Genomic DNA, 23,677 nt, shown 5'->3' with positions numbered 1-23,677 from the left:
TTTTCTATAATGAAGATGTACCCTTGGACTCTAAATTGTTTACTTTTGATACTACAGATGATTATTAACATAAACATCTTTTGAGAATAAAATAATTTTCACATTAAAGGTTACTTTTTTTATGATAGTTACCAAGAAGCAGGATTGGTTCTAGGTATGTTCATTTTAAGGCTTTTGATGTATTTTTGCCCAACTGCTAGTTTATTTCTTTGTATTTCCTGTTTTATCAAATCTTCATAAACACTGAATATTAACATTTAAAAAAACTTTCCAAATTTGATAAATGAAAACCCGTATATCAAAAATCTTTGCAAAAAAAATAAACAATACAGAGGTCCAATATACCCTTTACCCAGTTTCCCTCAATGATAATATCTAGCAAAACTATAGTATAACATCACAATTAGGATATTCATTTATACAATCCACCTATCTTGTTCTGATTTTCCTAATTTTACTGTACTCAGGTGTGTCTGTGTTTTTAGTTCCATGCCATTTTAATATATGTAGGCTTGTGTATCCATCACCACAAGGATCCCTTATGCTGCCCTTTTATAACCACATCCACTTAACTCCCCACCCCTCTGTTCACGTCCTAACCCCTGGCAACAACTAATCTGATCTACATTTGTATAATCCTGTCATTTCAAGAATGTTATATAAATGAAGTCATATAGAGTGCAACTTTTTGGCATTGACTTTTATCACTCAGCATAATTCTCTGGAGATTCATTCAAGCTGCTCCAAGTATCAATAGTTCAATCCTTTTTAGCACTGAACAGTATTCCACAGTATTGACATACCACAATTTGTTTAACCATTCACCCAATGAAGAACATTGGAACTATTTACAGTTATTGGCTATTAAAAATAAAGCTACTATGTACATTCATGTACAGGATTTTTGTGAACATAAATTTCCATTTATCTGGGATAAAACACCAAGAGTACAATTACTGGGGTCATATGGTAGTCATATGCTTAGTTTTACAACAAACTGCCCAACTGTTGACCAATATACCTGTACCATTTTACATTCCTACCAGAAATGTATGAGTGAGTGAGTTTCTTTACATCCTCACTTACATTTGGTACTGTCACTATTTTTCATTTTAATGACATTTCATTTAGCGACATTTAGTGATGGTCATTTAATTTGCATTTCCCTAGTGGTTAATGAAGTTGAATATCTTTTGATGTGCTTATTGCCATCTGTATATCTCCTTTGTGAAATATTTCTCATTTTGCTAATTTTCTAATTGGATCAGTTGTTGCTTTTTTGTTTTTACTGTTGAATTTTGAGAGTTCTTTATATATTCTAGATACTTGCCTTTTGTTGGCTATGGGTTGCAAATATTTTCTCCTAGTCTGTACCTTGTCTTTTCATCCTCTTCAAAGGGTCTTTCAAGTGGCAAAAGTTTTTTTTTTTTTTTTTTTTTTTTTGGATGAGGTTAAATTTATCAATTTTCCCTCTTATGGACTAGGCTTTTGGTATCAAGTCTAAGCTTAAGTACTGTTTGCCTAGCTCTAGATCCCAAAGATTTCCTCCTTTCTGACGTTCCAAGCCTTCTGTTATTATACTCTTTCTGTTTGGAATGCTTCCTCTAGCCATTCTTTAAGGGTAGGTGTGCCAGCAATAGTTCTTTTAGTTTTTCTTCATCTGAAAATGTCTTTACTGAAAGATAATTTTTGCAAGATATACAATTTGTGGTTGACAGTTATTTTTTTTCAACAGAACTTCCTTCTGTCTTTAGTTTTTATAAGTTTAATTGTGAATGCCTTGATGTGGATTTCTTTGGTTTTATCCTATTTGGGGCTTGTTCACCTTCTTGAATCTGTAGGTTTATGTCTTTCACCAAATTTGGGAAGTTTTTGGCCATTATTTCTCAGAATACTTTTTCAACCTCTTGCCTCTCTTCTGGGACTTTTATGACATAATTGTCACACAGATCCCTGAGGCTCTGTTCTTATTTTTTCTTTTCTTTTTAATCTATTTTTCTTTGTTGTTCAGATAGAGTAAATTCTCTTAATCTGCCTTCAAGTTCACTGATTTTATCCTCAGTCATCTCCACTGTACTACTAAGTCTTTACTACACTAAGTCTCCCCACCACGCCCCAGTTAGTATATTTTTCAGTTTTTTAACATCCATTTGGTTCTTTAACTTCTATTTCTTTGCTGACGTTTTCTGCTTTTTCATTTGTTTCAAGGGAAATCACAATCACTTGTGGAAGAAATTTTATGGCGGCTTCTTTAAAACTTCTGTCAGGTAGTTCCAACATATGATTCATCTCAGTGCTGACATCGGTTGTCTTTTCTCATTCATGTTGTTATTTTCCTGGTTCTTGTTATGATAAGTCGTTTTCAGGTGTATCCTGGATATTTGGCATATTTTGTTAGATGACTCTTGATCCTATTTTAGTACTCTGTTTAATCTATGCAGGTTCTATTCTACCTTTTTTGCAGGGTGGGAGGGGACATTTTATTGTGCTTTAGGTGAAACTTTACACACCAAATGAGTTTCCTGTTCAATAATTCATATACAAATTGATCTGTGATATTGGTCGCAATCCCCATAATGTGTCAGCACTCTCCCCATTTCCACCCTAGGTTCCTCTTTTTCATTTGTCCGGTTTCCCCATCCCTCCCTGCCCTCTCAACTTTGCTTTTGGACAAATATTGCACTTTTGGTCTCACATAGTTGACTGTTCTAAGGCACACATGCTTCAAGGGTGTTAATGTTTATTTTATAGGTCAGTCTACTCTTATGTGCTGTGGTTGCAATGGCAATTTAATTTTCTGAGCCCTTGCAATGTTATTCTGGTCTGCTTCATTGTTCTGGCTCTGCTTCAACTCCAGCTGGATCCCTTCTGGTGTAGCCTGCAGAAGTAAAAGGCATTTCTCTGGGCTGCCTAGTGTCATTAGGTAGGGTTCAAGGATGCCAGACCTGTAGGACAGAAGTTTCTCCTGACACATTCTCTCGTTTCCTGGTGCCAGTGGGCTTCCTACTCTAACTCTGCCAGTACTGTTGAGGAAGAAGGGTCGGGAGATCCCAAGCCTGATTTACCTTCCGCCATTGGGTAGAGGGCTGCAAGACACTTGGCCTGAATCTTCTGTTCCTGGATACACAATCATGAGCTGCCAGGTCTGGATCTCTCTCTGCTGTTGGTGGACAGGGCCTCCTGGCACCACCAATGCAGGTAGAAGGGCCTGACTACTGCTGTCTAGTGTGGGGCACAGGATCGCTGCCCTCCTGGCTTCTGCTGTTGCCACTCCTACAGACTGACCCACTGCTGTTGCTGGCATAAGTAGGGCCTAGTGTGCTGGCCCTCACAGGTACCACTGTGGATAGATTGGGCTCAATACTGCTGGCAGATATGGGGCATAGGGTGGGCTGGCCTGCCTAGGTTCTAACTGTTGCTGCTGTGGGCAGACTGAGCTTGCTGTTACTGGCAGGTGTGGTGCGGGGGGGTGGGGGGGTGGGTAGGTTGGCCCCCAAAGTCTGCTGGCAGGCCACCTGCTGCCACTAGGTATGAGTCTTCTCACTAAGTCTCTATTGGGCTTTCCCTTTCCCACTACTTTGGCCAAAGTGAACAGGCTTCTCTTGTTTATTTATTGATTTATTTTTTTGTCTATGCCTTTTTGGTAGTTCCGGGTTGCAGGCCTCTCTGGCACCCAGTTCAAGATAAATGGAAGATAAAAAAGAAAACTCAGGAAACTCACTGTGCTGTTCTTCAAGTTCTAAGATCCCCAGACAATCCATGTTCTTCTTTCCATATTTCAAAGTCCTTTTATGATTATCTGCTGAACTATTTCCAAAGTATTTAGCTGTATTTAGAGAGGAAGAACTGGGAAAACTGAGTCTACACCATCTTGTCCCAGAATCCACAACTGTATTTTAATGGACCTTTAAACAGTATTAAATGGCTTGAGACATATCACTGTATCTTTCCCCCCTACGTTTTCAAGTATGTATTTACTGAGCTCTTACAATGTAAAGACACTAATCTAGGCTCTGGGGATCCAGTGATGAATAAGATGGGTAACACCTGGAAATTATATTTCATTGAGGGAGGAAATAATTACAAATGAGTAAAGTCTACGTATTGCCTAGAGGTTGTGGGGGATCTTTTAAGCCAATTAAGGAAATCCAGGAGTTAAATAAGAAAAGACAGGCTTATTTAATCAACCCAATATCTACTAGAATTTGTGAAAAATATTGGTATTGATAGCTTATGGCACAAAACTTTAAAACAGTCATTTCTTCTACCCATGCCAAATAATGACTTTTGAAACTAAGATAACAATAAACTTTATTAAAACTTTGTTGTCAGCCAAGTAGCATTTAGGCCAAAAATAATTATGTACGGTCATATAAACATAAAATAGAATTTATAAGGGAAGAAACAGAATGGTAAGAATATGGACTTCTGAGGGAAAACCAGGCTGCAACCACTATCGTTTACTAGCTGTGTGACCTTGAAAAACTCACTTAACCTCTCTAAGCCTTGGTCTATTTACCTATAAAATGAGACTGAACTAGATTATCTCTACGGTTCCTTCAAATCCTAAACCTTTCTACACAGCTGCAACCAATTTGAGAAAAGAATATGTTCTCAACTATTTTTCATGCTCATCCAATTAACCACTCCTTACAGAAGCTGACACCCTGGGTGGTACAATGGCTAAGCACTCAACTACTAACCAAAAGGCTGGTGTTTGAACCCACCCAGAGGCATCTTGGAAGAAACACCTGGCAATTTGCTTCCAAAAGGTCACAGCCTCGAAAACCCTATGCAGTGCAGTTCTACTCTACACACATGGGGTCGCCATGATTTGGATTCGACTTAATGACAACAGTATTTTTCCCCCTCTGAAACCAGAGAAGAACGCCGCTCTCGGCAAAAGCTAAGTACTTGTGTATATTTTACCATGCCCTCCCACCCCCAAGCCTGCTTCAGTGGCTGAATTCCCTGGGCCTGAGATAGGCACTGTTGGTGTGTAGAGCCATCCTGCCGGCCTTGGAGAAGGAAAAAATTTGCATTTGGGGGAAACGATAATTTGCCTGCTCCACTGACCAGGGGAGCTCAGGACAGAAGCGGCTCCTGTCCAGGCATAAACAGTCTGTGGACTTTGAGCACCTTTCCCCTCTGCATGGACCTGTGTGAGGCTATTTTAGGAGAAAAGGTCCTTGTTGACAGACTCCAACTGCTTCAGCTGTGCGGTGAAGAGGTGGGTGTTTGATGTTTGACATTGCTTTGCCTGTTAAACAGGGTCTTCACCTACCCACATCTGGGGCCTAAGGACTGGTAGCTCCACTCAGCCTCCTGTGACAGGGTCCAAAGATAACTAGTACCTCCCAGTCCTTACAGCCAAAAACGCTGGGTGCCCATGGTCCGTCTGCAGAACCCACCCACCTGCACACTCTAGGGAACTGGGGCGCTCTTTCCTCAGAGACACTCAGGGGTCAGTTCTCAATGCCCTGCCTTGTTCATAGCGTGATCCCCTGCTGCAACCAGATACTGGCACCTACACCAATCACCCCTGCCCCTCTAAGACTATAGGGTAGAGCCTGTGCCACATACTTGATGATCAGCTACCTGGACACCTGAGCTGAATTCATACAAGAAAAGTGAATGGACTCCTAGACTGATATAGCTGATAACAGCTCTAGCCATCTGGGCATAGGACATCAGAGCTCCAAAGGTGAAAATAATCAAGCTGGGTCACTCAAACAACCCACTTGGGCATATCAAAACAAAACAAAGCAAGCAGCTACAACATAGTAAGCAAACACAAACTAATACAATAACTTACAGATGGCTCAGAGACAACAGTCAATATCAAGTCACATAAAGAAACAGACCATGATCACCTCAACAACCTCTCAAAACAAAGAATCCAGGGATCTTCTAGATGAAAGTGCATTGCTGGAATTACCAGAGGCAGAACACAAAAGTTTAATATACAGAACCCTTCAAGAAATCATGAAGGAAATGAGGTAATATGCAGAACAAGCCAAGGAACACGAAGATTAAGCAACTGACGAAATTAGATTATTCAGGAACATAATGAAAACTTTAATAACCTGGAAAAATCCACAGACAGACAGCAATCAGAAATTCAGAAGATTAACAATAAAATTACAGAATTAGACAACTCAATAGAAAGTCAGAGGAGCAGAATTGAGCAAGTAGAAGCCAGAATTTCTGAACATGAAGATAAATCACTTGGCACTAGTATATTTGAAGAAAAATCAGATAAAAGAATTAAAAAAAATGAAGAAATCCTTAAGAATCATGTGGGACTCTATCAAGAGAAATAACCTACGAGTGACTGGAGTACCAGAACAGGGAGGGATAACAGAAAATACAGAGAGAATTCTTGAAGATTTGTTGGCAGAAAACTTCCCTGATATTGTGAAAGATGAGATGTCTAACCAAGATGCTCATCAAACTCCACATAAGGTAGATATTAAAAGAAAGTCACCAAGACGTATTATAATCAAACTTGCCAAAACCAAAGGTAAAGAGAGAATTTTAAGAGCAGCTAGGGATAAATGAAAAGTCACCTACAAAAGAGAGCCAATAAGAATAAGCTTGGACTACTTGCCATAAACCATGGAGGCAAGAAGGCAATGGGATGACTTATTTAAAAAATTGAAGGAAAAAGAAGGCCAGCCAAGAATCATATATACAGGAAAACTGTTTCTTAAATATGAAAGTAAAATTAGGACATTTCCAGATAAATAGAAGTTTAGGGAATTCGTAAAAACCAAACCAAAACTACAAGAAATGTTAAAGGGAGTTCTTTGGTTGGAAAATCAATAATATCAGGTATCAACCCAAGACTAGAACACTGACCAGAGCAATCAGAAGTCAACCCACACAGGGAAATCAAACAAAGCAAGAGTAAAAAAAAAAAAGCTCAAAATAGGGTAATAGTGATGTTATTATATAAAAGAAGACAACATTAAAACAACAAAGAAGGCTTAAGAAATGTAATCACAGACTTCCATACGGAGAGGAAGATACGGCCATACAAAGAAATAAAAGTTAAGTTTAAATTTAGAAACATAGGGGTAAATAATAAGGTAATCACAAAGGAGACAAGCTATCCTACTCATCAAAATAAAATACAAGAAAAAAATAGAGACTCAGTAGAAACAAAATCAATAACAACCAATATGAGGAAAGGACAATATATAATCTACTCAGCACATAAAATTAAGTAGGAAAAAGAAACTGTCAACACACACAAAAAGACATCAAAATGATAGCACTAAATTCATACCTATCCATAATTACCCTGAATGTAAATGGACTAAATGCACCAATAAAGAGATGGAGAGTGGCAGAGTGGATTAAAACACACAACCCATCTATATGCTGCCTATAAGACACACCTTAGACTTAAACAAACAGACAAACTAAAACTCAAAGGATGGAAAAAAATATATCAAGCAAACAACAATCAAAAAGAGCAGGAGTGGCAATATTAATTTCTGACAAAATAGACTTTAAAGTTAAATCTATCATAAAGGATGAGGAAGGGCACTATGTAATGATTAAAGGAACAATATACCAAGAAGATTTAACCATATTAAGTGTTTATGCACCCAGTGACAGGGCTGCAATATAGCTGAAAAAAAAAAACAGATAAAAGAATTAAAAAAAATGAAGAAACCCTAAGAATCATGTGGGACTCTATCAAGAATAACTTGCATGTGACTGGAGTCCCAGAACAGGGAGGGATAACAGAAAACACAGAGAGAATAGTTGAAGATCTTCAGACAGAAAACTTCCCTGACATCATGAAAGACGAAAGGATATCTATCCAAGATGCTCATCAAACCCCATTTAAGATTGACCCAAAAAGAAAATCACCAAGACATATTATCATCAAACTTGCCAAAACCAAAGATAAAGGAAAATTTTAAAAGCAGCCAGGGATAAAAGAAAGGTCTCCTACAAGGGAGAATCAATAAGTTCAGACTACTCAGCAGAAACCATGCAGTCAAGAAGGCAATGGGATGACATATATAGAGCACTGAAGGACAAAAGGATCACATATCCAGCAAAACTCTCTCTCAAATATGAAGGCAAAATTAAAACATTTACCGATACACAAGCTGAGAGAATTTGCAAAAACCAAACCAAAGCTACAAGAAATACTAAAGGAAACTGTTTGGTCAGAAAACCAATCATATCAGATACCAGCACAACACAAGGTCACAAAACAGAACATCCTGGTATCAACCCAAATAGGGAAATCACAAAAACAAATTAAGATTAATTTTAAAAACAAAAAAACGCTCAAAACAGGGAATCATTGAAGTCAATATGTAAAAGATCACAATAATCAAAAAGAGGGACTAAATACAGGGGGCATAGAACTGCCATATGGAGAGGGATACAAGGCGATATAGGACAATACAAGTTAGGTTTTTACTCAGAAAAATAGGGGTAAATATTAAGGTAACCACAAAGAGGTGTAACAACTCCATAACTCAAAATAAAAACCAAGAAAAACATAACGACTCAGCAAGCATAAAGTCAAATACTATGAAAATGAGGAACACACAATTTACAAAGAAAAACGTCTCAGCACAAAAAAGTGGAAAAATGAAATTGTCAGAACACACATAAAAAGGCATCAAAATGACAGCACTAAACACATACTTATCTATAGTTACGCTGAATGTAAATGGACTAAATGCACCAATAAAGAGACAGAGAGTCTCAGACTGGATAAACACGATCCGTCTATATGCTGCCTACAAGAGACACACCTTACACTTAGAGACACAAACAAACTAAAATTCAAAGGATGGAAAAAAATATATCAAGCAAACAATAAGCAAAAAAGAACACGAGTAGCAATATTAATTTCTGACAAAAGAAACTTTAAAGTTAAATCCACAACAAAATTCTAGCCAATAGAATTCAACAACATATCAAAAAAATAATCCACCACAACCAAGTGGGATTTATACCAGGTATGCAAGGCTGGTTTAATATTAGAAAAACCATTAATGTAATCCACCATATAAATAAAACAAAAGACAAAAACCACATGATCTTATCAATTGATGCAAAAAGGCATTTGACAAAGTCCGACACCCATTCATGATAAAAACTCTCAGCAAAATAGGAATTGAAGGAAAATTCCTCAACATAATAAAGGGCATTTATACAAAGCCAACAGCCAACATCACTCTAAATGCAGAGAGCCTGAAAGCATTTCCCTTGAGAATGGGAACCAGACAAGGATGCCCTTTATCACCGCTCTTATTCAACATTGTGCTAGAGGTCCTAGCCAGAGAAATTAGGCTACACAAAGAAATAAAAGGCATCCGGATTGGCAAGGAGGAAGTAAAATTATCTCTATTTGCAGATGACATGATCTTATACACAGAAAACCCTAAGGCATCCTCCAGAAAACTACTGAAACTAATAGAAGAGTTTGGCAGAGTCTCAGGTTATAAGATAAACATACAAAAATCACTTGGATTCCTCTACATCAACAAAAAGAACATCCAAGAGGAAATCACCAAATCAATACCATTCACAGTAGCCCCCAAGAAGATAAAATACTTAGTAATAAATCTTACCAAAGATGTAAAAGACCTATATAAAGAAATACTGCAAGAAACTAAAAAGGACCTACTTAAGTGGAAAAACATACCTTGCACATGGATAGGAAGACTTTAACATAGTGAAAATGTCTATTCTACCAAAAGCCACCTATACATACAATGCACTTCCGATCCAAATTCCAATGACATTTTTTGATGTGATGGAGAAACAAATCATCAACTTCATATGGAAGGGAAAGAAGCCTCGGATAAGTAAAGCATTACTAAAAAAGAAGAAGAAAGTGGGAGGCCTCACTCTACCTGATTTTAGAACCTATTATACAGCCACAGTAGTCAAAACAGCCTGGTACTCGTACAACAACAGGCACATAGACCAATGGAACAGAATTGAGAACCCAGATATAAATCTATCCATATATGAGCAGCTGATATTTGACAAAGGCCCAGGGTCAGTTAATTAGGGAAAAGATAGTCTTTTTAACAAATGGTGCTGGCATAACTGGATATCCATTTGCAAAAAATGAAACAGGACCCATACCTCACACCATGCACAAAAACTAACTCCAAGTGGATCAAAGACTAAAACGATAAAGATCATTGAAGAAAAAATAGGGACAACGTTAGGAGCCCTAATACAAGGCATAAACAGAATACAAAACATTACCAAAAATGACGAAGAGAAACCAGATAACTGGGAGCTCCTAAAAATCAAACACCTATGCTCATCTAAAGACTTCACCAAAAGAGTAAAAAGACCACCTACAGACTGGGAAAGAATTTTCAGCTATGACATCTCTGACCAGTGCCTGATCTCTAAAATCTATATGATTCTGTTAACACTCAACCACAAAAAGACAAACAACCCAATCAAAAAGTGGGTAAAAGATATGAACGCACTTCACTAAACAAGATAGTCAGGCAGCTAACAGATACGTGAGGAAATGCTCTCGATCATTAGCCATTAGAGAAATGCAAATTAAAACTACAATGAGATTCCATCTCACTCCAACAAGGCTGGCATTAATCCAAAAAACACAAAATAATAAATGTTGGAGAGGCTGTGGAGAGATTGGAACTCTTATGCACTGCTGGTGGGAATGTAAAATGGTACAACCACTTTGGAAATCTATCTGGCGTTATCTTAAAAAGTTAGAAATAGAACTACCATGCAACCCAGAAATTCCACTCCTCGGAATATACCCTAGAGAAATAAGAGCCTTCACACAAACAGATATATGCACACCCATGTTTACTGCAGCTCTGTTTACAATAGCATAAAGCTGGAAGCAACCAAGGTGTCCATCAACGGATGAATGGTTAAATAAATTGTGGTATATTCACACAATGGAATACTATGCATCGATAAAGAACAGTGACGAATCTGTGAAACATTTCATAACATGGAGGAACCTGGAAGGCATTATGCTGAGCGAAATTAGTCAGAGGCAAAAGGACAAATATTGTATAAGACAACTATTATAAGATCTTGAGAAATAGTACAAACTGAGAAGAACACCACATACTTTTGTGGTTACGAGGGGGGGAGGGAGGGAGGGTGGGAGAGGGTTTTTTACTGATTAGTTAGTAGATAAGAACTACTTTAAGTGAAGGGAAGGACAATACTCAATACATGGAAGGTCAGCTCAACTGGACTGGACCAAAAGCAAAGAAGTTTCCGGGATAAACTGAAGGCTTCAAAGGTCAGTGGAGCAAGGGCGGGGGTTTGGGGACCATGGTTTAAGGGGACCTCTAAGTCAATTGGCAAAATAATTCTATTATGAAAACATTCTGCATCCCACTTTGAAACGTGGCGTCTGGGGTCTTAAATGCTAATAAGCGGCCATCTAAGATGCATCAATTGGTCTCAACCCACTTGGATCAAAGGAGAATGAAGAACACCAAGGTCACACGATAACTAAGAGCCCAAGAGACAGAAAGGGCCACATGAACCAGAGACCTACATCATCCTGAGACCAGAAGAACTAGTTGGTGCCCGGCCACAATCAATGACTGCCCTGACAGGGAGCACAACAGAGAACCCCTGAGGGAGCAGGAGATCAGTGGGATGCAGACCCCAAATTCTCATAAAAAGACCAGACTTAATGGTCTGACTGAGATTAGAGGAATCCCGGCGGTCATGGTTCCCAAACCTTCTGTTGACCCAGGACAGGAACCATTCCTGAAGACAACTCATCAGACATGAAAGGGACTGGACCATGGGTTGGAGAGAGATGCTGATGAAGAGTGAGCTACTTGTATCAGGTGGACACTTGAGACTGTGTTGGCATCTCCTGTCTGGAGGGGAGATAGGAGGGTAGAGAGGGTTGGAAGCTGGCAAAATTGTCACGAAAGGAGAGACTGGAAGGGCTGACTCATTAGAGGGAGAGTAAGTGGGAGTATGCAGTAAGGTGTATATAAGCTTATATGTGACAGACTGACTTGATTTGTAAACGTTCACTCAGAGCTCAATAAAAATTATTATAAATAAATAAATAAAAGGCACCAGGATTGGCAAGGAAGAAGTTAAATTATCTCTATTTGCAGAGGACATGATCTTATACACAGAAAACCCTAAGGAATCCTCCAGAAAACTACCGAAACTAATAGGAGAGTTCAGCGGAATATCGGGATACAAGATAAACATGGAAAAATCAGTTGGATTCCTCTACACCAACAAAGAGAACATCAAGGAGTAAATCACCAAATCAATACCATTTACAGTTGCCCCCAAGAAGATAAAATACTTAGGAATAAATCTTACCAGAGATGTAAAAGACTTTTACAAAGAAAACTACAATATACTTCTGCAAGAAACCAAAAGAGACCTACATAAGTGGAAAAACATACCTTGCACATGGATAGGAAGACATAACATTATAAAAATGTCTATTTTACCAAAACCGATCTATACATTTAATGCAACTCCAATCCAAATTCCAACGACATTCTTTAATGAGATGGAGAAACAAATCACCAACTTCACATGGCAGGGAAAGAGGCCCCAGATAAGTAAAGCATTACTGAAAAAGAAGAACAAAGCGGGAGGCCTTACTCTACCTGATTTTAGAACCTATTATACTGCTACAGTAGTCAAAGCAGCCTGGTATGGTACAACAACAGATACATAGACCAATGGAACAGAACTGAGAATCTGGACATAAATCCATCCACATATGCACAGTTGATATTTGACAAATGGGGAAAAGATGGTCTTTTTAACAAATGGTGCTGGCATAACTGGATATCCATCTGCAAAAAAATTAAACAAGACCCACATCTCAGTCTATGCACAAAAACGAGCTCAAAATGGATCAAAGACCTAAATATAAAATCTAAAATGATAAAGATCATGGAAGAATAAATAGGGACAACATTAGCAGCCCTAATACATGGCATAAACAGAATACAAAACATTACTAACAATACAGAAAAGAATCTAGGTAACTGGGAGCTCCTATAAAATGAAACACCTATGCTGATCCAAAAGACTTCACCAAAGGAGTAAAAAGACTACCTACAGACTGTGAAAAAGTTCTTAGCTATGACATTTCTGATCAGCGCCTGATCTCTAAAATCTACATGATTCTGCAAAAACGCAACTACAAAAAGACAAAGAACCCAATTAAAAAATGGGCAAAAGATATGAACAGACACTTCACTAAAGAAGACATTCAGGTAGCTAACAGATACATTAGGAAATGCGCACGATCATTAGCCGTTAGAGAAATGCAAATCAAAACTACAATAAGATTCCACCTCACTCCAACAAGGCTTGCATTAATCCAAAAAACAAAACAATAAATGTTGGAGAGGCTGTGGTGAGACTGGAACACTTATACACTGCTGGTGGGAATGTAAAATGGTACAACCACTTTGGAAATCGATTTGGCGCTTCCTTAAAAAGCTAGAAATAGAACTACCATACGATCCAGCAGTCCCACTCCTTGGAATATATGTATAATATATTCTAGAGAAATAAGAGCCTTTACATGAATGGATATATGCACACCCATGTTCACTGCAGCAGTGTTTACAATAGCAAAAAGATGGAAGCAACCAAGGTGCCCATCAATGGATGAATGCATAAATAAATTATGGTATATTCACACAATGGAATACTATGCATCGAGAAAAAAGTGAGGAATCTGTGAAACATTTCACAACGTGGAGGAACCTGGACAGTATTATGCTGAGTATAATTAGTCAGTTGCAAAAGGACAAATATTGTATAAGACCACTATTATAAGAACTCAAAAAATAGTTTAAACAGAGAAGAAAATATTCTTTGATGGTTACGAGAGAGGGGAGGGAAGGAGAGTGGGAGAATGCTATTCACTAATTAGACAGTAGATAAGAACTACTTTAGGTGATGGGAAAGACAACACACAATACAGGCGAGGTCAGCAAAACTGGGCTAAACGAAAAGCAAAGAAGTTTATGGAATAAACTGAATGCTTCGAAGGCCAGTGTAGCAGGGGTGGGGGTTTGGAGACCATGGTTTCAGGGGACATCTAAGTCAACTGGCATAACAAAATCTATTAAGAAAACATTCTGCATCCCACCTCGGAGAGAGGCGTCTGGGGTCTTAAACGCTAGCAAGCGGCCATCTAAGATGCATCAATTGGTCTCAACATACCTGGATCAAAGGAGAACACCACCAAGGACACAAGGTAATTACGAGCCCAAGAGACAGAAAGGGCCACATGAACCAGAGACTACACCAGCCTGAGACCAGAAGAGGTAGATGGTGCCTGGCTACAACCGATGACAGCCCTGACAGGGAATGCAACAGAGAATCCCTGAGGGAGCAGGATAGCAGTGGGATGCAGAGCCCAAATTCCTGTAAAAAGACCAGACTTAACGGTCTGACTTAGACTAGAAGGACCCCCGTGGTCATGGTCCCCAGACCTTCTGTTGGCCCAGTATGGAAACCATTTCCAAAGCCAACTCTTCAGACAGAGATTGGCATGGACAATGGGCTGGAGAGGGATGCTGGTGAGGAGCGAGCTTCTTGGGTCAGGTGGACACTTGAGATTGTGTTGGCACCTCCTCCCTGGAGGAGAGATGAGAGGGTAGAGGGGCTTAGAAGCTGGCGAAATGGACATGAAAAGAGAGTGGAGGGAGGCAGCAGGCTGTCTCATTAGCGAGAGAGCAATTGGGAGTGTGTAGCTCAGTCTTCGTCATTAAAGTACATCTGATTAAATCTCCCACAGAATACCCTGGCATTATACTAAAGTTCTGATTTTCAGAAATCATAAAAATAAGCTATTTGTCAAGGAGAATTTCTAGTTGTAAAAGCTACTGCTTTTTTTAATCAACCAGGAATCCCCAATATTATGTATAAAATGACCAAAAAAAAAAAAATTAAACTAGTAAGATAGTTTAGCATTCAAATTAATTTTATTTTATATCTTCAGAAAAATATTTCTACCATATTTTTAGTTATAAAGTAACTGTCAGTTCAAAATAACAAAGTCTGAATTGTGAAAAAGAGTAACATGTCTGGATGTATTTTTTTTACTTCTTATCCATTTCTTAGGCTAGTCAGATTTTGATCAAAAGACAATCTTCTTCTTATCAAAAATTAAACACAGCATTTAATTTTAAATTTAAAACTTTCTAACCTTGAATTTATAATTTTGTATGAGAAATTTCACATCGATTAGATTCTACCCAGCGTAATGTTCTATGAAAGCAGCATCAAGAGATTTTTGAAGGAAAGCATGGATGCCCCGACATTGAAAGGACAGGCCACAAACATCCCTTTCTTTAAAAATGAATTATAAAATTATTCATCTTATAAACATGATTTGAATTATTTTTGCTTAGAGGTATTACCTTACATACTGAAACTCAACTGATCCTTTTTAAATCCTAGCTAAGTGACATTTGGCCAATTATTTAACCTCTCTGGAGCCTCAGCTTCCTCATCTATGAAATGAGAATTATAGAATCAGGAAGATTAAAATGAGATAATACCTATAAGGGCTTGGCATATTGTCTAGCACTTAGTGTATGTTCGATAAACGTCAGTTGTGACTAAACATTTGTAAATTTTCCTGCAGTTCAACCTGATAATGTTGGCAGTTTATTTACACCCATAATTCCTTCCTGGGAGTAGTGGTGATTCAGAATTCTCATTCCTTCAAGGGACCTGGGTTTGATCCCCCAGCCAATGCACTTCATGCACAGCTACCATAATCAGTGGAGGCTTGTGTGCTGCTATCATGCTGAACAGGTTTTCAGTGGAGCTTCCAGACTAAAACAGACTAGGAAGAAAGGCCTGGTGATCTATTTCCAAAAATCAGCCAATGAAAACCCTATGGATCACACAGTCTGATCTGAAATCAGTCATGGGGACGGCACAGTACTGGCAGCATTTAGTTCCATTGTGCATGCAGTTGTCAGGAGTCAGGGGCTGACTAGATGGCAGCTAAACAAATTCCTCCCTAATCTACTCTGGAAAGTGTTCACGGTCAGAAATTATAATGGCAAACTACACTGAATATGTTTATATGTGAATGCTGAATTTTACTACTGATAATAAAAAAATTTCTAACTGTATTTGATAAAGTTTACTAAGCATGTTATGTCCTTTGAAAACATAAATGAGTATTTTTTTAAAAACTATTAACTCATGGATTTCAGGGCAGAAAAATATAAACATCAGAAGTATAGGCATAAATCACTGATTATCATGTAAGCAGAATCTTCATATAGCAAAGGTGCGAAAGCATCATCACCGTATGCCACAGTAATATTAGAAATCTGGTAACAAGAGTCTACTACGCCACATTATAACATCCTGAGGATATGAGTATACTATCTTCACTGTCTTTTGGGACTGGCAGGGAAGTAAAAAGAATGTCAATAAAAACAATGACAATTAAAGAACCTAAAGTAAGTTTTTCAAATGTCTGCAGTTCATTTTTTGGTCTCTTTAGTCTCAGTGTCAAGTACTAATCTTATTTGTAGCAAGAACCTTTATAAACGCTATCTTATATATGTTATTGTACTTTATATATTCTTTTAAGATTTTTTAATGCATGAGGAATTTTAAAATAAATAAGAGTTCCTCTACTCCAACATATATTATGAAAAAATATGTTTATATGGTGAACATCAATCTGGAAAAACAAGTCTCTGCGTTCAGCAAACTTAAAGAAATATTTATTTTATAATATGATAATCTGCTAACTGTTGTGAGTACACAAGAGTAAACAAAAAGCTAAGGTTTGTTAGACAGAACACATCCAAGAAAAAAAAAAAAAAACCCCAAACCTGTTGCCGTCAAGTCGACTGCAACTCATAGTGACCCTTTAGGACAGAGTACGATGGTCCCATAGGGTTTCCAAGGCTGTAAATCGTTACAGAAGCAGACTGCCTTGTCTTTCTCCTGTGGAGCAGCTGGTGGGTTTGAACCAATAACCTTTTGGTTAATAGCTGAGTGCTTAACCATTATACCATCAGTCCTCCTTTAAAAAACATATAGGATCACATATTTATAATGTTTGAGAAGAATCAATTTGTTACCTTTCATAGCCTCTTCGAAAGAACAAGGTCTTGCCGGACTGGATATTTCCTTCTTCACATTTACATTCAAAGCACTAGCTGTTGCTATTAAAAAAGAATAAAGATAAATTGTATTTATTTTAACTTATTCATCCTAACAAATTCTAAAAATTAGAATATTTTCTCATAAAACATCATTAAATTATTTGTTTAGCAGAAATTCTAGGCTGAGATGAGTTTTTGTAAGCAGCAGTCTACCCTCCAGTGGCCAAGTGGGCAGAAGCATATGCTCACTTACAAAAAAGCCAAAAACCAACTTAGAAAAATCATTCTTGCAACAGTACACATGTTAATGGTATCAGGTAAATAGAAGATTGATATTAAACATTTATAACTTATTGAACATAGTGGAATATTAGCAAAAAAAAATCATCATTCACCTATATAAATGATTTATGAAAAGATACCTATTCAGAAACATTAGTCAATGTTCAAACCGAATTAAAATAACTGTGATGAATACATTGAATGTATAAAATTATGATTACTCCTTTGGTAAAGTTTTAAACAAAACTTTGCCAATATTAATGGAAAATTGCTAGGCTACTATATATAATCATATCAACTACATCTATAATGACAACTTTAAATTTGATGAGCCTAAGAATAGAGATCAGCTCTAAATGAAAAAATTAAATAAATTCCAATTAAGCAGGTCCTTGCTTAAAATGATATTATTTTTATTTAAATAAATTTTAGTTTATATTTCTGAATGTATGTATTTTTTATTCTGTAGCTTAGTCCAAAATGGGATTTGAGTCAGCTTACTTTCAATGTCTTATTCTCGACATGACAATGTCAAATGAGTTAAACCTCACTGAGTAAACAAATAAAATTGTACACAAGTCCTGAGAATTAAGTTAAATAATTTATCTTAGTAAGCACAGTGGGTCTAACAAATGATTTACAGGGAACTAAATGGAAAACAAATCCATACACGATTTAAGTATAACAACATTAATTCTAATAATTACAGATTATAGAATCTAATCCTTGAGAAAATTTTAAATTTCTACTTTTAAATCAAGTTATTAGCAGTTTGTTTTTAGAGTAGCAAAAAATGATAAAAATATACATCCCTATTTCTTACAATTACCACTGTGGAGTCACTGAAAATAATGTTTAAAATTATTTCTGCATCTTAATATGGTAGAGTGCTGGTGGCACAGTGGTTAAGTGCTTGGCTGCTAACCAAAATGCCAACAGTTCAAATCCACCAGCGGCTCCCTGGACACGTTACAGGGCAGCTCTAGTCTATCCTATAGGGTCGCTATGAGTTGGAATCAAATGGATGGGTTGGGTTTTGATTTCTTAATATGGTAAAGTAAAAAAATTAAAGGTGCTTTAATAGTTTAAAGCTTCAGGGACCAACTGGCAAGGAAACAAAGGTTTTAACAGTCTGCAAGAACTAAGAGCCTGTGAGCATGCACATAATATGCATGGGTTTTGGTGGTACAGGCCTAGAGTGGCTTGTGTCTGGCAGAGCATGCTCAGGATATGTTCACTTGAGCCCTCCCCCTCCCCTACCTTTAGACCATGTATCAAGTACTCCGTATCCCAGAATTCCCTGTACAAATACCCAGGTTGTGTGTGCACTCTTAGGCCTATAAAAAAAAAAAAAAAACAAAAAAAAACAGGGTAGACAAAATTTGGAAGCACGGTCTGAGGCATCAAGGCCCTTTAGGTTCAGAATGGAGCCAGGAGTGGAAGAAGAAGGGTGGCAGGCCGAGGGTCCCCCTTTCCCATGATGCCAACTTTCAGCTTGGAAATGATTCCCCTAACATAAGAGTAAGAGCAGTATTTGGCGGCTGTCTTGTTAGGAAATAATGCCTTATCCAAAACAAACTAATATTGACTCATTTTTGGTGAATAAATTTTTCTTTTGGTTGGCTAGTCTTCATATCCTTTCAAAGAACTAGAAATTAATTATTCATTCTAGTTCACAACTTTTTATTTTGACATACCTGGGTCTGGAGTGTAGGTAAATGGCTGAACATCATGAGATCTCCCAGCATTGGTCACTACATATATTCCCACTGATACAGGCAAAGTTATATGTTGGTCATGATATGGGGGAACCTTCACAATAAGATGATTCTAATTTAAAGAAAAGTACAAGAGTCAAAAAAAGAAGCAATATTTAAGTTAAATTTCTGAAACAAAACAATTTTTATTTAAGTACTCTTCCTATTAGTTACAAAATTTAAAAAATCTAAGAAAAAAACATGTATTTTAAAGCTCAGGTTCACAGAAATCAGAACATTCATTGTATGGCCACTTTTAAGGTAAAATTCAACTGATTTTTTTAATGGTCTACAAGGCCCCCTGCACTGTCATCTCCAACTCATTACCCACTCTATTCCTTATTCACTCTATTCCTCTCTAGCCATACTGACCTTTTCAGTCCATTCTTAACAAACTAAATTCATTTTCACCTAAGAGCCTTTATACTTGTTCTGACTGGAATATCCTTCTTCACCTTTTCAAAAGGCTTCTTCCTTTACGCATTTTCAGGTCTAATTCAAACGTCACCTCCTCAGAGTAGCACCCCTCCCTGACCTTATCATACAAATCTTGTTTATTTCCATAATAGCACTTATTACCACCTGAAATTACTAGGACTATCTGCTTGTTTTTTTGTCTCTCTCCAACTGCAAGAATGTAAACTCCCTGAGGACACTTATATTTAAAATTCCAACTTCCCCATAGCTATTCTTTTTTGTTACTTTTTATAATATATAAAACATCCAAAATTTTTTTTCTATTTGCCCACAAATAACTACGAATTCCTTATTTTTTATTCTTATAACTCTAAGAAGTACCAGAGAACTCAGAAGACTAAAGAATGAGAAATGATAATCTATACAATTCTCTATTTTTGAAACACTAATGCCTGTTTCCTGTTTTCAAAAACAAGTTTTTGTCAAATCAAATTGTATAGTTCTTCCTAGCTTCTTATATACCTGTTTCTAGCTTCTAATTTCTTTTAAGCTACCTTCACATTTCAAGCTGCTACACTCTTGCCTTCTTAAAGATACATATACACACACACACACACACACACACACATATATATTTTGTACTTTTGGTTTACAGAACTAGTTTCTATAACTTATCTTAAAGACATATGTATATATATATATTTTATACTTTAGGTTTACAGAACTAGTTTCTCATTAAACAGTTAGTGTACATACTATTTTATGACATTGGAAGATACACATTTTAATACACAATTAGGCCATACAGAACTCATCTAAAGTTGTTAAAACGAGAGTAGATATAATGACCATGTGCCCATCACATTTGGTATACATGAGCATGGGATATATTTGGCCTTGACTAGAGGAGCCAGATATTAAACAAAGAACTTTTTTCCTAGACTTCATTAATCTCAACTGTTATATAACAGAAAAAGTTTAATACCTGATGAGCTGATTTAGAGGTTGCAAATAAATGACTACTACAATTATTCACACCTGCAATTTACAGTTATCTTTAAATGGTCTTTTCCACTTACACCATCTTCTGGGGATTTTTAAAAATATTCTAGATGCCCTTTCAACTTTCATGTGTAGGCCTGATATTTCTTATCGACCACACCCAAAGACTCTTTTCTTTCAAAATATGTTCTCATCACCTTTCCCTCTAAATGTCTGTTTCATTTCCTTAATATCTAGAATTGATTCTTTATATGGCAGTTCTGATTTCACTCTAAGAAAATACTTCCCAGAAAACCCCTTAGGAAAAAATAAAAGAAAAAGCCCTCTATGAAAAAGATAAAAAATTTAAAATGAAAAGCAGAATCACAGAATTAATGAAAGATCCTATTATGATTTAGGTTTTTTTTTTTTATTTTATTCTTGGCTTGTAAAAACCCTAGGACCTCTAAATGTAGTCATCAAATAAGGACATGATTCCTCTCTACTGCACCATGGCTTATTTTTATGATTATTCACCTTTAATAGTTGGTGTCATAACTGCCCTGAAAAAGTGTTTTTAAAAATGCAACTAGCCCATGCCTCAAAGGTAAAGTAAGTAAAGGAGAAAAGGGAAGGAGGTAATGAGTTCTTAATATTAAGTTCTAAATGAAACAGCAAGTTAAGACTATAATTCGTTGGGGCTATTTCATTACTACTTTGTATAATTTATAAGATTAAGTCTCTCAGTCTCCAGCACCAGTTTTTTTAAAAACTGCAGCATAAGATAAAGTAAGAAATACCAATTTTAATGGAATACAGGCAGTCCCTGGGGTTACGAATAAGATCCATTTCTAAGCCTGTCTTTAAGTTGAATTTGCAGGTAGGTCGGGAGAGGTACATATGGTTCTTATTCAGTGTCAGTCAAATGTTTGTCTTAGTATATAGTATATATTTTACCTTTCTAAGCATATAGAACACTTAGAAAACACTTCCAATCATGCAATGTTTTCATAAACATCAAAAAGTAGTGTGTGTGTTCATTACTATGAATCACTGTATTTAAATCAAAATTTTAATATAATAGGTATCATGGCAGTGAGTTCTTAAGTACGAGTTGTCCCTTAGTTGGACGTTCGTATCACAATTAATGCATCAAAAAAGAAAATTTTTTCACGCCAAACAAAAGTATTGCATAGATAAATTAAGCTTCAGTCAGGATCAAACTATAGGCATATAAAATCTGGATGAAACTAGGGTTTGGAAGTACCCTCAGAAAGAAGAACAAAGGACCTTAGGCCATAGAGAAATCTTTTCTTCAGTGATGAATAAAATGAACTAACAAGCTTTTCATGAGTATATATTATGTGCTTGGTATTATGAGAAACACAGAGAGGTACCATACATTGTCCCTAACCTTCAGGAGTCCTCCAGAGGAAGCCACTGTTGATCTCTGGGGAACGGAATGGTCTGACGAATAAGTCATATGTGAAATCATAAAACGTCAGGGTTAGAAGGTGTCTCACACCATCTAGTGAAAGAGCTTATTTTAAACATTAGAAAACTGAGGCACAAAAGTGACTTGTCTTACACAGATAACACAGATTATTAAAGACAAAACAGGCACTAGAACTTCAGTTAAGACTAGTCTGGCAATGAACCCTAGCAGAGGCTGTCCAACAGTGTATGTAATAAAGGAATGACTTGACTCCCACTATCTCTTTTCCACAGCATGTAGTAACATGAGGCTAGAGGAAAATTTTCTACACAGCATTTGTCTAGGTATACATGAAGTTCCATTTTATATTATTGTTTTTAAATTTTTATTAGTTTTTTTAATATACAAGGGAATAAAGAAATAAATTTAAAAACAAATTACAAAGTTTTTTACAAATTGGCTATAGATTCTTCCAATTTTTACTTCTTCTACCTCTCCACTTGCTTTCATATGATCTTTTCTATCATCCTCTAGTCTTTACCTAAATTTTTAAAATTTTTTATTGTGCTTTAAGTGAAAGTTTACAAATCAAGTCAGTCTCTCACACAAAAACTTACATACACCTTGCTACATACCCCCAATTGCTCTCCCCCTAATGAGACAGCCCGCTCCCTCCCTCCACTCTCTCTTTTCGTATCCACTTCACCAGCTTCTAACCCCCTCTCTATCCTTTCATCTCCCGTCCAGGGAGGAGATGCCAACATAGTCTCAAGTGTCCACCTGATCCAAGAAGCTCACTCCTCACCAGCATCCCTCTCCAAGCCATTGTCCAGTCCAATCCCTGTCTGAAGAGTTGGCTTCGGGAACGGTTCCTGTCCTGAGCCAAAATAAGGTCTGGGGGCCATGACCACAGGGCTCCTTCTAGTCTCAGTCAGACCATTTGGGGTCTGCATCCTATTGCTCTCCTGCTCTCTCAGGGGTTCTCTGTTACGTTCCCTGTCAGGGCTAACCTAAATTTTTGCTTTGGATATTTTATACATTAGCTTGTCCTGCTTTTCTAGTCTCTCTCTACCTCTGTGATCTACACTTGTACACATTATTCTTCTGCATGTGCAATTCAACCTTGCCTTCTATTTGCACGGGCTCATAAATTTGGCCATCTTGTCTGTTAGTCTTAACCTCTATGAATTCGGTCCTATCTGTTCTACATCCACATTCTTAATTAAGTCAGGCCTTCATCCTTGTTTTCAAGCTCTTTTTCCTTGAACATATGATGCAGTCCTACAAATACAGAATTTTTTAATGTAAGTGTAACAAATAGTGCTTCTGAATGCAAAAAAGTTTAACTATAACAGAGATAAAGCACCTGGCACATAGCAGGTACTCAATAACTATTAGTTTCTGTTTGATTCAACTAAATAGTATGGTTAAATAATCTAAATTCGCAGAGCAAATAAATATTAGGAAAAAATGTTTCATTTATAAACAATGATAACTGTTCTTTGTGGCAGGATTAAAAGTTGATAAAATTTATGTTCTTAAAATTTTCAAGCAAAAGATTGGTCACATTTCTAGCATCAGTGGAATAATTCTATTTCAGTTTAAGAAACTGAAGAAAGAAACTTTAAATGATTCACATCAGTCTTGTATAA

The 23,677-nt window shown here is 36.9% G+C and overlaps 1 protein-coding gene across 6 annotated transcripts in view; it reads right to left on the bottom strand.

The window, feature by feature from the left end:
• The window catches only part of NFAT5 (nuclear factor of activated T cells 5), a 143,820-nt gene that overhangs the window by 19,142 nt on the left and 101,001 nt on the right, over nt 1-23,677 (bottom strand). For all 6 annotated transcript variants that reach the window (XM_049864841.1, XM_049864842.1, XM_049864843.1 and 3 more), the window contains 2 exons: nt 19,133-19,265; nt 17,130-17,213 (listed from right to left, as the gene is read on the bottom strand). In XM_049864841.1, coding sequence (XP_049720798.1) covers nt 17,130-17,213; nt 19,133-19,265 — 217 coding nt within the window. The remainder of the gene's footprint in view (nt 1-17,129; nt 17,214-19,132; nt 19,266-23,677) is intronic.

Source organism: Elephas maximus, chromosome 21 (genome assembly GCF_024166365.1).
Source record: "Elephas maximus indicus isolate mEleMax1 chromosome 21, mEleMax1 primary haplotype, whole genome shotgun sequence".
In the NCBI taxonomy this organism is placed as follows: Eukaryota; Metazoa; Chordata; class Mammalia; order Proboscidea; family Elephantidae; genus Elephas; species Elephas maximus.
Note: the sequence above shows the minus strand (reverse complement) of the source record. Positions and strands in the feature narration are given on the sequence as shown.